General features: G+C 49.4%; 1 protein-coding gene across 1 annotated transcript in view; it reads right to left on the bottom strand.

Moving 5' to 3' along the window:
- The window catches only part of LOC111141448 (protein tyrosine phosphatase, receptor type T), a 706,124-nt gene extending 699,775 nt beyond the window's left edge, over positions 1-6,349 (bottom strand). The window contains exon 1 of the mRNA XM_022494012.1: positions 6,081-6,349. Coding sequence (XP_022349720.1) covers positions 6,081-6,344 — 264 coding nt within the window. The 5' untranslated portion in view covers positions 6,345-6,349. The remainder of the gene's footprint in view (positions 1-6,080) is intronic.
- Between the last annotated feature and the right edge of the window lie 8,560 nt (positions 6,350-14,909).

Below are 14,909 nucleotides of genomic sequence, written 5' to 3'. Positions count from 1 at the left end.
AGGAAAGAGAAGACTCAGTGAGGACTCTTCAACTTGGGGCTTGAGCCTCTAGGTGGAGTCTGGTGTCATTTACTGACATGGGAAGATGACATAATGAATGTGTAATGTGATGGGCACAGAGGCAGGACAACATCAGGTTTTCTTTTTGGCCATGCTAAGCTTGAGATGCCAAGTAAACATCTTAATGGATATGCTGAGTGGGACCCTGGCTTTCTGCTTCTGGAGCTCACAGGTGATTTAGGACCAGAATTACAAATACGGTAGCTTTGGCATCTAAATGTCATTCCGAGCTGAAGAACTGGATGAGGTCACCAAGGAAGGCAGAGTAGGTAGTTCAGAGAAGAGAGCTAGGGCCCAAGGTCAAGTGCTAAAAGCACAACAGAGGATTCTGGGTGGGATGGTAGAGATGGAAGCATGATTTTAGGTAGAGAGAAATGAATCAGGGAAATAGGATAGCACACAAGGGGGTGAGGGGGTCAATCAAACAAGCTTCTAGAAGGAGGCGTGAACTGGGGTTAGGACTGCAGTGAGGGGCTGGTATTGATCAGAAAGGACACCTCATCAGCTGAGGCTGAACGATAATAAAAATAGTAAAAGCTGAAATATAACCACAATAATAAAGGTTGGCAATATCTACCATTTATTTCACGGTCTTGATCCAGTCTCTCAAAAGTCCTAAAACATGGGGCCAGCTGTGTTACCAAAGCTCAAAGGCAGAGCCAGAGCTAGACTGAGAGCTGAGGGCCAGCGCTCCCAGCTCAGAGTGCATAGCCATACCCATTACTGGGCTTCAGTGGAAAGCAGTCCATTTCTCATTTAACCAAAACACTTGGTCAAGCAGAATTCTATTTTTTTTCCAGTTAATCAAAGTACAACTTAAACTCTGCTAACATTTGGACTATTTCTCGCAATCATGACCCAGTGTCTAACCCGTATCGTAATTATTAACAAGGTTTCCATTAATGAACACAAGGCTGGTCATGGGAGGATGGGTGAGAGGAAAACACATTTGTTCACTGTTCTCTCTCCCTTCCTCTGCAGAAATAACAATTCTAGAATGAGATAGGGAATCTTCCACTTGTCAGAATTCCTCTTGAGTATGTGTGTGTGTGTGTGTGTGTGTGAGAGAGAGAGAGAGAGGGAGAGAGAAGCATCAGGGTAGGTTAGACTTGGGTTTCTACCTACATATTCCATAAGAAACAAGGGAAAGAACTGTAAAGGGTTTGCAATATACATGGTAAGATATTGATAAATATTACTATTATTGTTGTTCTTAGTCTGGGGAGAGGGATGGACAGTAAGAGGAGGAAAGTCTGGGGAGAGGGATGGACAGTAAGAGTAGGAATCCCAGGGAACGATGCTAGGTCTGGGGAAAGGAAGAAGCTAATGGACCACCCAACATAACCATCCAATCTAGTCTCCACCTCAAGCTTCCACTGAAATTCCTACACTTAACACAGTCTTTGATAGGAGTCCCAACCGTCAGAAACGGGCCCAGGCTAGACTTCGGGTCCACATGGGGTTACATGGAAACAAAGAGCCACATGTGGTTGCAGGAACCAAGGGAGATGGGAAAGGTGATGGGAAGTAAGTACAGAAGCACAGAGAAAAAGACCATGGCAGCCCATGAACTCCTTGATGAACTCTCCAGACTCCTAAGATCCTAGAACTAGGGTCCAGGGGATATTTCTACCACAGGAGGCTGGGGATACAGCTGAGAATATAGTACTTCCCGGGACAGAACTGGGGCAAGTCCTCCCTATCACTGCCAGATCACTCACAGCAAAATGCTCACAATGTACGCAGGAGCCAAGAGGGCCTTGTCTTGGGCGTGCCACTCCAGAACTAGAATTTTTTTTTTTTTTTTTAATAAAAATCATGCAAGCTGCCATGAGATAGAGCCCTCAATGCTTGGGGAGTGACGCATCCACAACAGAGACACAAGAGTGGATGTATCAGAAATAGGGCCAGAAGGGAAAGGAAAGGAAGAAGGCCTACCTGGACTCACCTGCTGAGGCAGGTCCCCCCAACACTGAACTCTCTCGATGAGGCTGGCACTAAGGTGGGTAGAGAATTGTAGAGGCTACTTGAGTGCTGTTTACAGGCAGCAGGGAGGGCAGAAGTAGACCTGCCAACACCCAGGGATGCTCCATGTCAGTGTAAGGAGGTAAGGGCCCTGACAGGATGGGGATGGGACAGAAGGCCTAGACAGGGAAAGCTACCAGCTCTGCAGGACATTCTTCAACCCCAAGGCCACCACATGGACCTAGGATCAGCTACAAGTGCCCAGCCTGTAGAACCTTAGAGACCTCCTAGTGCTTGCATGGAGGGGCACAAACCTCTCCCCAGGCATGAGCATGAATGAAGTCAGGAATTAATTTCCCAGGAGAGGCTCAGAGATGACTCACCCTCAACCTCTCCAAAAAGCAGCTTGTGTGCATGTCGGGGGAAGGAACGGATAGGTCAGGACACGGTTTAGAGGAGTGGGTACTCTTTCCTCACCTTCTGTAGTCCTTGAGCAGAGAATCTGTACAGCCAAAGTCTGTAGGGCTGCAAACGTCTTCTCCAAAGATAGAAAAATGTTGGCTTGCCAGCACCCCTCTTAGGAAGATGACTACGTATTTCCATGGAGAGGGGTTGCTCAGGGTGAAATCAAGAGCGCCTCTCCCCGACCCCAGCCCCAGGAGGCCTGAATACACTGAGGAGAGCTCGCTACTCAGCAGAGAGGGGAGGTGAAAGAGAGGAGATGGGGGGTGGTAAAGGGTGGGAGAGTGGCCCCCTCTGTGAGATGCACCCTCCTAAATTACACGTGAAGTCACTAAGCCTCCAGAGTGCCCGAAGCTAGTGCCCCATCCCTGAGAAAGGGACAGGACCTCAAGCCCAGTGGAATCCAAGCCCGGCAGGCCCTAGATTTCATGGGCCTACATAGAAATTACAAGCACTAAATAAAGGGCAACTTCACCCAGGCAGGTGCTGGAACACAGAGTAAGCAGGTGGCCGCAAACCAGTGTTTTTTCCTAAATCTTGGGACAGAACAGTTCAGAATCATTAAAAACATAAAACAGATTTAATATCACCTGCAAGAGGGCCCAGATCTAAAGAAGAGCTTAAGCGGTTTTAATAAGGCCCCGCTCTTCCGGGAGGAGGCAGGTGTGGGGGTATACGGTCAGGGGCCATTCATCCCTGGCCCTGCTGAGACCCTGGTGCCACAGAAACCCTAACAGGAGAGATGAAATTTCCCTGTTCATTACGGAACTAAAAGTCAGTTTTGGAACTATGAAATATGACTTTAATAAATGAATACATAAGCCATTAGGATCTGCGTCCCAGCACGGCTGAAAACTGAAACTGCGTTTAGTCCACAGAATCATGCATACAGGACCAGAGCCCAGGGTCTGATGAATTTTCAAATCCGCTCTGCAAGCGTCTTTGACTCTCCTGACAGTCCCTTCTTCTGTCCCCTGGATGTATGAGTGGGTAGTGACTCCTGGAGCGTGCAGGTGCACCTGTGTGTGCCCCTCTGGGTATGTGGCCACAGACTATGCACTAGTGGCTGTGTGTGTGTGTGTGTGTGTGTGTGTGTGTGTGTGTGTGTGTGACACAGAGAGAGAGAAGTTTCTGTCCTAAATGGTTACTTTAAGTACATTAGTGGCTTTCTCCCCACCAGGCTCAGAGCAGAGGATACAATGTAATGGAATGATGCTGGAGGGCCCAACAAGTTAGAAATCCGAAAATTCTCCCAGATGAGGCTGCTCATCACAGGGAATGATACAGAACTTACAGAGGACAGCTCAATCACGGTGGGGATTTCTTCACAGAAGGCATCCTTCCCCCTTCCTCTCTCTCTTGTTCTTCCCTCTGTTCCTCCCCTCTTTCTTCCAACAGTCGCTGAGGCCCGCCACCAGCCTGACACATTGGTTAATATATATGCTATCTCATTCAGTCCACAGAACTCTTCACCATACCTAATTTCCTTCTCCATTTTATAAATGAGAGAACTGATTCAGAATGATGACAGGATACATCCAACATTACACGGCTAGTGAGTGGAAGATTCTTATACTGTGCTTTTTTCCCCCAAAAGCAGAAAACTGAGCTTGGTGCCAGAGGACCTAGGGAGGATTATGGGAACGTCCAGTCTACCGATGGCATGCCCTATTCTAGAACACAAGACATATTGCTCTCCAACACAAGGAGTTACTACACAGGTCAATGAAAGGAAATAAGGTTACCACAGAGCTGGGACAAAGGGGATGCCCAAGAGATGTCCTCTTTTCCCTCTGTATCCCTTCAAAGACCAGGGCCAACACTGGCACTGTCCCTGTCCTGGATCACTTTTTCTGCTCATTACACGTGCACCTGTGTCCCTATCCTATAATCCTTTTGCATCGGGCCCTAGATAGGGGTTTTCTAACTGGAGCCCTATGGCTTCACTGGGGGTATCCATGGACTTACAGACACACTTACTTTATTTATACTCAGTTATATGGAGGGGGAGTCTTGGGATTAGGCATCCGGGTTCTGGTCTCAGCTTTCCCAATGATTTGCTGTGTGCTCTTGGACTTTAGTACCCGTCTCTAGACCTCAGTTTTACTATTTACTTCAAGGTTCAGCAAACTATGGCCTGGAGGTCAAATCTGGCCCTCTTCTTGTTTTTATACATAAAGTTTTATTGGAACACAGCTGCATGCTTCCACTCGTTTATATATTATCTGTGGCTGCCTGCACAGTCCCCCTGTTGAACACAGTCCAGAGACGGTGAACTGAAGGATGTCTCAGAAGTTCCCACCACTAACCTTGCCAGCCTCCGGTCCACTTCCTTGCCACAAAGCTCAGAGCAGACTCTAGAGAAATTTCCCCCAAATGCACGTCTGACTCTGTCACCTCCTGACTTAAACCCTTTCAACAGTAGGCATGGCAATAACTGCAAAATAGGCAGAAAGGATTTATTGGGGTGATGAGAATGTTCTAAAACTGGCCGATGGTGCTGACTGCACAACTTTGTAGATTTACTAAAAATCACCGGATTGCACACTTACATGGGTAAATTCTATGAAACGTACGTAAATACATAAAGCAGTTTTTAAAAAAGAAAAGGTTTCAAGAGTCCCAGGCCAAATGGGCCCACAGCTGGGCTTCCCTGGGCACCATCCAGGGACGGACTGCAGCCTGTGCCGCGTGTGTTCTCCGTCCACACGGAGAGAAGGCGGCCAAGTGGGAGACGTGTTTAGAAGCCAGAGCAACGAGGTGGCATTGCTGAGACATTTTTACTACAGTCACGAAAGTGCTGGTCCACAATGAGTTGAACGGAAAAAACTGGTCTTTCCCAACAGTTTGAGGAGCACTGCTCTCGAGGAGGGCTCACACTTCATCTCCGTGGCCTGGCATTCAAAGCCAGCCACAACCTACTCACCTCAGCAAGCTGAGCCACCTGCATACCTCCTTTGTGTCTCAGCCTTAAACAAGCGGGAGCTTCCAAACTCTGCAAAAACTCTCTCCCTTGCTCCTCCAGCCCCCAGCATGCACCAGCCCTAACAAATCAAATGCCTTTTCCTTCCTTGTTCAATAATTACTTATTCATCCTTCATAACTTAGCCTAGCTCCCACCTCTGCCTGGAAGCCTTCCTAATTGCCTTCCCCCAAATACCCTCTTCCTCTGGGAGGGAGTGGTGATCTTTTGACTAGTTATCCCAGCTCTCAGAACCTCATATTTTTCATCCATAAAATAGGAATAACAATAGTACTTCACTCATCAGGCTGTTGTAAGCAATTAGTTTGTAAAAGGCGTCAATGCCTCTGTTCCCCCAGCATCCTGTAGAGCCCGCTGTGTCCCACTGTACAGTAACTGTGTGTTTATCATGGGTCTCCTCTTCCTGAGCAGGATCTCCAGGGAGGCAAGGGCCATGCTGGACCATCTCTGCACCCACAGGCCTGGCTAGGAGAGGCTCAGTAAACACGAGATGCATGGTGAGTAAGTAAATGAAGTCCTTTCTTGACTAACAAACTCTAGGTAAGGCAAGAGGTCTATAGATTTAGGATCACTTTTTAAAAAAAAAAAATCAAACCAAAGAACACCATACCTGGTAGAAATGTGGCCAGAAGGTGCTGATGGCAAGCTCTGCCTTCACCCAGCCCTCGGTGACGACCCCAGAGACGTTCCAGACAGGGTTCCCCTGGGGCCCGCCGTTCACCTTCACATAGACATTCAAGGCTCCCGGGCTGGACCTGTCGCGGCTGGAGAAGTAGTAATGGAAATCGATACAGTGGGTGTCATTCTCCTTCAGGGTCGGCAGGAGAAGGTGGGCCTTCTGGCCAGAGGCCCTCCCAGAGCTGTTCACCATCATGAAGGAGCCTGGAGAGCCACAAAGGGGATGGAAAATAGAGACAAAGAAAGAAAGAAAATCCTTCTGATATCCATCAACATCCTTCACATCCATCAATGTGGGGGCCGGAAATCAAGTCACTCTACGAGGGCCCGACTGATCCTGAGGAAGCCACATCCCAGTTACAGAAGAAGAGAGAGGGGGAATTCTAAAACCTGCTCAGCAGGCAGTTTAAAAATTAAGAGATCAGGGTGCCTGGGTGGCTCAGTCAGTTAAGCATTCAACTCTTGATTTCAGCTCAGGTCATAATCTCAGGGTCCTAGGGTCGAGCCCCACATCTGGCTGCCTGCTCAGCATGGAGTTGGCTTGGGATTCTCTCTCTTCCTCTGCCCTTCTCCCACTCGTGGTTTTTTGTTTTTCTTTCTCTCTCTAAAATTAAAAAAAAAAAATCTTTAAAAAAATTAAAATTAAAATTAAGGGACAGCAACATGTACTAGTATTTCTACAAAGTAGACAGTCTATAAACATTTACAGAAGAAGTGTTCTATCCAGCAGGTCCTAAAGGAAACATAGAACAAAACCCTAGGAATACAGCTAACTGCAGCCTCTAAGGGTAAAATGTAACATACAAGCTCACGCGGGCTTGGGTTGTCTCGGAAGCAGATCCTCTGTAATAAGGAGGTATCGTTCCAACACATTCCATGAGGATCCTTGCACTCAGACTGAGGAGATTGCAAACTATCCATTAATATTGCGTTCAGCACAGGGCATCAGTTTATGTATCACAGGAGGACATATAAAAAGTAGAATATATTCAAGTAAGCAAGGAAGACTCTGATGAAACGTGAGAACCAGCTGGAAGATGGTCGGCCTGGAAGGGACGGTAAGTAACACTTACTAAGCACTTAAGGAGTACCAGTGTGACGCTAGGTGTCTTTTTAATATACTATTCAGTTTAATCTTCAGAATGACCCTGGGAGGTAGAGGATTTTCATTTTCTTTAAAGACTGAATGGCTTGCCCTGGGCCACTCAGCCAGGAAGGGATGGAGGAACCCCAGATTCTCTTCAACTCAGCGTTTACACTATCACTCTACAGCAAACATGACTACAGTCTTTCAAGCATTAAGTAGGTTGCCTGCCTACAGAAAGGAAGCAAGCATTGTTGGAGTTGCTTTGACAGATTCGATGGCTGTTTCTAGTTCTTCAACCTTCCCCAGATCCATGTCCTGGACCTCCCAGAAGAGGCAGAGGGCATGTCCCCATCCCTTGACGTTGGACTGCACTTGCTTTGGTCAACAGGACGTCAACAGGATGAACCGAGGAGAGGCGTGACAGGTGTACCCCCAGCTGGGCTTGCCCTCTGGCACTCTCACCACCTTTGATGAGGAGAACGTGCCCCAGCGAGCTGCCCCTTTCAGCTGGGGATCAAGGGGAGACATGCATGGTGGAGAAGGGAGCTCAGCCAGTGCTGAAGGACCAGGCCATCCCCACCACAGAGCCCGGAGCACAGCCACGCGGTCAACACGCCCAACTCCAACGTTCCAGTCCACCATCAACGCTGAGACCCACGAGTAGGAGAATAAATGCTCATGGCTGTTTGCCGGGGAAAGAAACCACAGGAGACCTATTTCCATTCAAAGGGCCTTCTAACAATGGCCTGGAGACACAGTGAGTTAGTTCCCTGCCGTGACAGGTGGCTCAGCAGAGCCTGAACGATGGAAGAGACATCTAAGGAAATTCCACAGTCAACTGTGAGGGCCAAACTCTGTGACTTAGAGCCCTACGATGCTAGGAAACAAATTGCATCATAAAACACAGTAGATAAATTCAGCGGATCTGGGGATGAATATTCCCACCTAGAAAAACACTATTGCTTTGAAATCTTATTTTAACCACTAAAATCTTCCATTCAGAAGGAAACCTTAAGACTGCTTATCCTCAGTTGAGATGAGCCACTTCAGAAAGTAGCCTCATTTATTCACCCTAATACCCGGAAGACTAAAGCGGCCAGCTAAAAAGAGCTGGGCAATCTGTTGCTCGCTGGGGTTCTAGAAGGTACCAGGCATCCATAGCCCATCCTCCCTGGGTTCTGAACGAATTTAAGGACAGACACGGGAGGGGGGTGCCTGGGTGGCTCAGTCAGTTATGCGTCCAGCTCTTGATTTTGGTTCAGGTCATGATCTCTCAGTTGTGGGATCAAGCCCTGAGTCAGGCTCCATGCTCAGTACGGAAACTGCTTCAGAGTCTCTCTCCCAGTGCCCCCCCCCCCACCCCACTCTCTCTGTCTCTGTCTCTGTCTCTCTCAAAAAACATAAATAAATAAAAATAAATAAATAAAAACCTTAAAAAATATAGATACAGGAGAGAGAGAGAGAGAGTTCAAAACCCTCTATTTCATTATTCACAAAACTGGATTAGAGAAAGTATCTTGGATTTGAGGCCAAATTAGGCTTCTTGCCTTTTCTTCTCTGCACCAGCACACTCAGCAGCGAGATGGTCATGGGCTCCCTCCTTCTGACTCCATCCAGATCCCCAGGGCCAGAGCTATCCTCCAGGGATGGCCACAGAGGAACCCTGAGTAGGCCTATCCCCAAAATGAGCCCCCAAGAAGCAAGGGGACTAAGAGAAACAGAAACCTAGGCTCCCAGACTGTCGCCATCCCACCCATCAGAAAACTTTCCACCTCCTAGGCTAAGAGCTACTGAAAGCAGCTCCCCCTCCACCCCTCCACGTTTCCAAGAAAATCAAGTCTCCTTGTTCATGGCCTGGCAGAAACACACGGTAAGTGGAGAGATGCCCCTTGTCAGACGTAGTATCTTAGCTCTCACAACCTTCCCCATGAGGCAGTGAGGAAGGAACCACTGCACGGGGGAAATAGTACAGAAAGAAGACTGAGCTAGCATCCATGCCTGTATCCACTGCTTTATATCCCACAGGGTTCCAGGTTCCCTGGGAAGACATGAGAAATGTGACTGTCCCAGCTGCAGAGGTGTGGCACAGCTATGGGAAGAGAAGGCAGCCGGAGAAGCGAGCTGTGCCTGGCTCTCTCCACTCAGACTCCCACGGCGCCCCATGGACATTTCATTTCAGCTCCTGTCCTCCTGGCAGTCCACACCGGGCTGCCTAGACTCCGCAGCACAGTCAGGAGGGTTTCCCTCCCACCAGCTCAGGCTCCTACTTCTTTTCATCCCAGCTCCAGTTTTGAGGCAAGCTCCCAGGGGAGGCAGAGCCACATAACCTAGAGCCACTCACAGATGTTGAGGGCTGCTCTCTGTTTTGCCGCCCCAGTGACTGTTGGCCGAGGATGCTCCATCTCCCTGGAGACAGAGCTGGTGAGAGACAGTGCTTGGCCCTCCATCTACCCTCCATTTGGAGAAATTGCAGGTTGATGAACAGACGGGTCCTCTTTGCTGTTCGGGGCACATCGCTGATTACGTTCCGTGGCCGCCTCTTAGAGGGTGGTGGGGCCATGCCACTGGGTTCTAGCCAATGGGGCCTGAGTAGGAAAGTGTGCCACTTCTAGGCTTGGTTCATAAAAGCTACCTCCCTCTCCTCACCCCTACCCCCATTCCTCCACCTTCTGTTATCTTGTCCCTCAAAGGATCGTCTTTGAACCGGCAGCATCAGCATCACCTGGGAGTCGGGAAGAAACGCAGCATTTCAGGGCCCACTCCAGGTCTACTAAATCCAAATGTTCATTTTTTTTTTTCCCCAAGATCCCCAGGGATTTGTATGCACACTAAGGTGTGAGAATCACTGTGCCACTGTCTTTCCCATGCACCAGCTAGCTGAAAGCCTAGGATTCCAAGAGAAATGGAACACAAGAAAAGGAGCCTGGTTCCCTGAATGACCATGACCATGAGGACAGGCCACTCGCCCATTAGGAATGCTCATTTTGGCTTTAAGTAAACAAGGAATAAACTGCTACTGGGTTATTAAGCCACTGAAATTGTGAAGTTGATTTCCGCAGCTAGCGTTATTGTTCTAGCACCCCCACAGAGCCCTTGCTTCCTCCTAGTCCCTTCACTTAAGGGGATAAGATGAAAAATGATAGTTACTAAGCAAAGCGGCAAGACACTCCAAGGAGGGACATTGCCAAGAGCAGTGTCCTAGTGTAAAGAGAAGCAGAAAGAAAGAAGAAAAGGAAAACCACGCACTCTGAGCATGAACTCTTGAAAAAGCAAGAAATATCTTGGATCTTCATTAAGATCACTTGTCTTCGGTGGGCCAGAGCTAGGTGGGGTCAAGGTCACAATACCGCGACGACCACCACCACCACCCTGGCCCTTCACGTCTATCTGGGTGACTTGATACGCATGTCGCAGCCTTTAGACTAGATAGAAAGGTATGTGCTTTGGGGCACAGCTCAGAGAGAACAGGCAAGATCATTGGAAACATTAAAAAAAAAAAAAAAAAAGGACAAAAAATGATGACTGCCCAGCCCACCGCTCCCATGTACCTACCCACAAAGGAGGGCAGGGTGCAGGCCAGAAAGGTACAGCAGGACGGAGTCTTGCTCCGGAATGTCTTGGCGAAACCAGAGGAATGAGCAGTGCTGCTCTGAAGTCCCAGCAACACAAGGTGACAGGGTGAAAAGTCAGCATCAGCAGGTGGCACCCCCAGCGGGAGGGCAGGGGTACTGCAGCCCTGGGGAGAGGCCTTAACAGCAGCAGCCCTGCTGATGCTCTCCAAGAAGCAGCTTGTGGGAGTGGGCTTCCCAACGAGTCCAGAAAGGGCTCCTTCCCGACATGAAACATCCAGTGCAACTGATCTCATCACTCAGGACAAGGGAGAGCCTTCTGAGAGCAGACAGAGGCCCAAAAGTCAAGCAGGTAGAGGCTCAGGGGATACAAGATTTAGGTACTGGTTTGGTGACCTGTGACTGCTGTAACTAATTACCATAAGTGCAGAGACTTAACAGAACATTTGAAATTTATTCTTATATGGTTCTGTAGGTCAGAAGCCTAAAATTAAGGTGTTGGTAGAGGTGCTTTCATTCTAGAGGCTTCAGAAGATGGTCGATTTCCTTGTCTTGTCCAGCTTTAGAGGCTGCCAACATGCCCTGGCTCCTGGCCCCTTCCTCCTTCTCCAAAGGACCTCACTCGAACCTCAAGCTCCACTGTCAACTCTCTTGTCTCTGACTTTGGTCTTCCTGCCTCCCTCTCAGAAGGACTCATACACACTGGGTCCACCAAGAGAATCCAGAATGATCTCCCTGTTACAATATCCTTAACGGAATCACTTCTGCAAATCCCTTTGCCCCATAAGGTAACATGCAGAGGTTCCAGGGACAAGGACATGGTCATCCTTGGAGGACCGTTATCCATATGAACACATATGGATTCCCAAGCCAGTGGACCAGAGGCACAAGGCCCAATCAGAGCGGCTGGTGGAGGCTGTCGACTACAGGTAGCCTGGGAGAATCTGAGCGCTCACCCATGAGTGTAGAAGATTCCTTGTACCATGAGATCTGCTCATCACCAAAGCCTTGGAAGTGGGCATGAATGAAAATGAAAGGCAGGGTCCTATCATTTGGCTCTCAATTTGGAGAAAAAAAACGAGAAAGTTTTAGGGTTCCAAGTAGGGGAGGTCCACCCTTCAGCAGTAGAAACTCCTCAGGGCTACTGGCCACTGTGAACATGACAGTCACACACTGCTCCTCAGATATGACCTCTGCATGGTTACCCGCCACCCCCCCAGGTTAATCAGACTGATGAGCCAGAGAAACTGTCCTGGTGGTCTGGTCACCCAGTATGCGAACTCCCTCCCTGCATTTGGGGAACTCCCCTACTTTGAAGCAGGACCTCCCTTCCCCCACAGAAACAGAAGAGGCCAGATGCCCTCTTTCCCAGCCTGCTCTGCGGGTAAGACTCAGGCACACGTTCTGGGTTCCACAAAGCAGGAGCACCTGACTCCCATTTCTGAACTAGAAGCCCGTGAGTCACTGACCCAGGGTTCAGGGGCCCAGCCTGAAAGAGCCCACCATGGAGAGGCCAGCGGCAGAGATGAGGCCTCAGATCACAGCAGACCAAACAGGATCCGGCCTCATGCATCCGAAAGGACAGCTCTGGAGTAGAGTACAGATGGAATGACATCATAGAAAGAAGGGTGATGAACTTGACCGGGATGGGGGGGGGGGCAGGGCATCTCCCAGGCACGGGTGACACGGAGCCAGGGTATGAAGAACGCACAGACAGCAGACGTCTCCAGCCAGCGAGCACAGAATGAAGAGCCCCAGTGGTGGGATCTGGCTAGCTTGCCACCGTTTTCGAGTCCCGGCACAAATTCCAGCTCCCAGCAATCTTCCGCATGTGTTGCTCTGAGTCCCCCAGGCACGTGCTCCCTGGCGGCTGAATTAACAATGTCAAGCCTGCAGTCCTCGAGGCACTTCCAGCCTAGAGCTCCCGAGGGCACTCATTTTCAGCTGTGGTTTCTCAGGGACAGGGCGGGTCCTTGCCAGCATCTATCTGCTGAGGTACACCCTCGGGGACACGCAACAGACCTGCTCTGGCCCCAAAGTCAGTAAGGTTCAAGAGACAGTTCCTTCTGCCAACTTACAAGGTCTGTTTTCCCCTCCTCCATCATGGGGCAGGCTCAGCTCATGCAGGGCCACTGCCCCTTGAACTCCACTGGGCATTGTCCTCTGAGACAGACTTTCTTCTCCACTGTAGCCCTGTAGTCACCCCCTACAACAGGTCCCTGTCCTGTCTGCAGGACACACCTGAGTGTGTACCAGGATATCCTAACGGCACATGGTCCAGTTTGCCTCTCTCCCAGCACCCCTTCCCCAGGAATATCCTCAGTTGTGTTAGTGTACCTCACTGGATGTGAAGAGATCCTAGAAGGTTTACAGCTTAAATCCCCACAGTAGGGTCTAGGTGAGCCTCTCCTCTTTCCCCATCAGGATTCCTTTCCTGGATGTGCGTCTGGTGGTAATTTGAGATAGCATTTCAAAGAGAGGGAATAGCATGTGCAAAGGCCCGGACACTGAAAGCCAGAACATTCAGCCATGCAAGCATAGTGTCTTTGGGGAGAGTGGGATCTATACTCCCCACTGCCCCAACATGCACCTTGTAGAGGTCTGGCCACATCCTCCACGAAGGAAGGAAGCCAGATCTCTGAGTGGAGCCCAGGCCTGCCGTTTGGAAATGGTTAAGGCATGAGAGCCCTCATCTACCAGCAGCTTAGTGGGGGCCCTCTTTGATCAACAGGTTGGCTTAATTAATATCATCCCGGGGCTGTCAGTTTCCTGGAGATCAAAAATAAGCCAGTCATTGCGCCAAGATCAGTCAGAAACAAGAAAGAGGAAGACTGTAAATATATTCTTTTCCCATCTCCTTTTCCTCCCCCCCAAAATCCACTGACATGATAAGGAACATAAAACAGCATTAGTATCCTCATAGTTATTATACATAGCACCGAAAATTGTGGAATTAAACCAGGAAGTACTCTCTGGCTAGCCATAAATTTTGCATTCTTTCCCTCTGTGCATAATAACGCCTTGATACGTGCCCCGTTATTGATGCGTCTGCAATACAGACCCCCTTTTTGGAGAGGAAACGCTTCTCTGTGGCAGATGGTGGCTATTGTGTTTACACATGAGCACCTCAGGATTGCCTTTCCTCACGTCGGCAGTAAAAAGAAAGCCCTAATTGAGTTTTTAATGGCTTTGCACATTGTTCATTAAGATTACATGAGTGTGCTCAGGCAACTGGCAGCTGAGGGCCTGGAGCTCCAAGAGCTCAGAGCCATCCCTGCAGACAGGTGGCCCCACCAGCTCCCAGCGCCAGCACCGACGCACAGGGAGCCGATGGCGGCAGAGACCCCGGCGCCGCCCCGAGCCAAGGCAGCTGGGATGGCACGGAGCGAGGGCTGGCGCCGGGGAGCAGGGAGAGCTGGCGGCTTTCAGTGCCGCTGCTGCGGTTTCTCAGCTGTGCAACTTGGAGCAAGCAAGTCAGTAAAATTCACTGGGCCTCAGTGTTCTCATCTAGAAAATGGGACAATGAAAGCTCCACATCAAACTTTTAATTTTGTGACTGTTTTCAGTGACCCTTAAATGAAAAACTGGATTTGACTCAGTCCAGGTTAGAAGAAACAGCCAGTAGCAGAAGTCCATGGGCCCAGTGCCCTTGATGTTGAACGTTACTCATGTTTATTGAGAATGCAGAATGGGCCAGGCACTGATGTATGTATCTCTGGGCACCCCGGTGAGGCGGCACCATGCTATCCCTGTTTTAAAGCCAGGAACACGGAGGACGAGGGGGGTTTTGCCTACACAGTGGTCGTCCAGCCTCCCAAAGATGTCCACGTTCTGGCCTCCAGAACCAGTGAAAAATGAGACCTTAACATGGCAAAGGGGAATTAGAGTTCAGGTGAAAGTAAGGTTGCCAACCAGAGGACCCCAGGATGGGGGTGGATTACTCCAGACAACAGAGACAGAAGAGGCAAGATCAGGGAGGGACTGGAAGACGCTCTGCCACTGGCATTGAAGATGAAGGGAAAGCCATGAGCCAATAAATCCAGGAGGGCCTCCAAGAACTTTCCAGAAAAGGCAAGAAAACAGATTGTTACCCTAGGGCCTCTGG

This window comes from Enhydra lutris, unplaced genomic scaffold (assembly GCF_002288905.1).
Source record: "Enhydra lutris kenyoni isolate GAN:26980312 unplaced genomic scaffold, ASM228890v2 scaffoldscaffold6, whole genome shotgun sequence".
NCBI classification, from domain to species: domain Eukaryota; kingdom Metazoa; phylum Chordata; class Mammalia; order Carnivora; family Mustelidae; genus Enhydra; species Enhydra lutris.
This window is presented reverse-complemented; position numbering and strand designations above follow the sequence as displayed.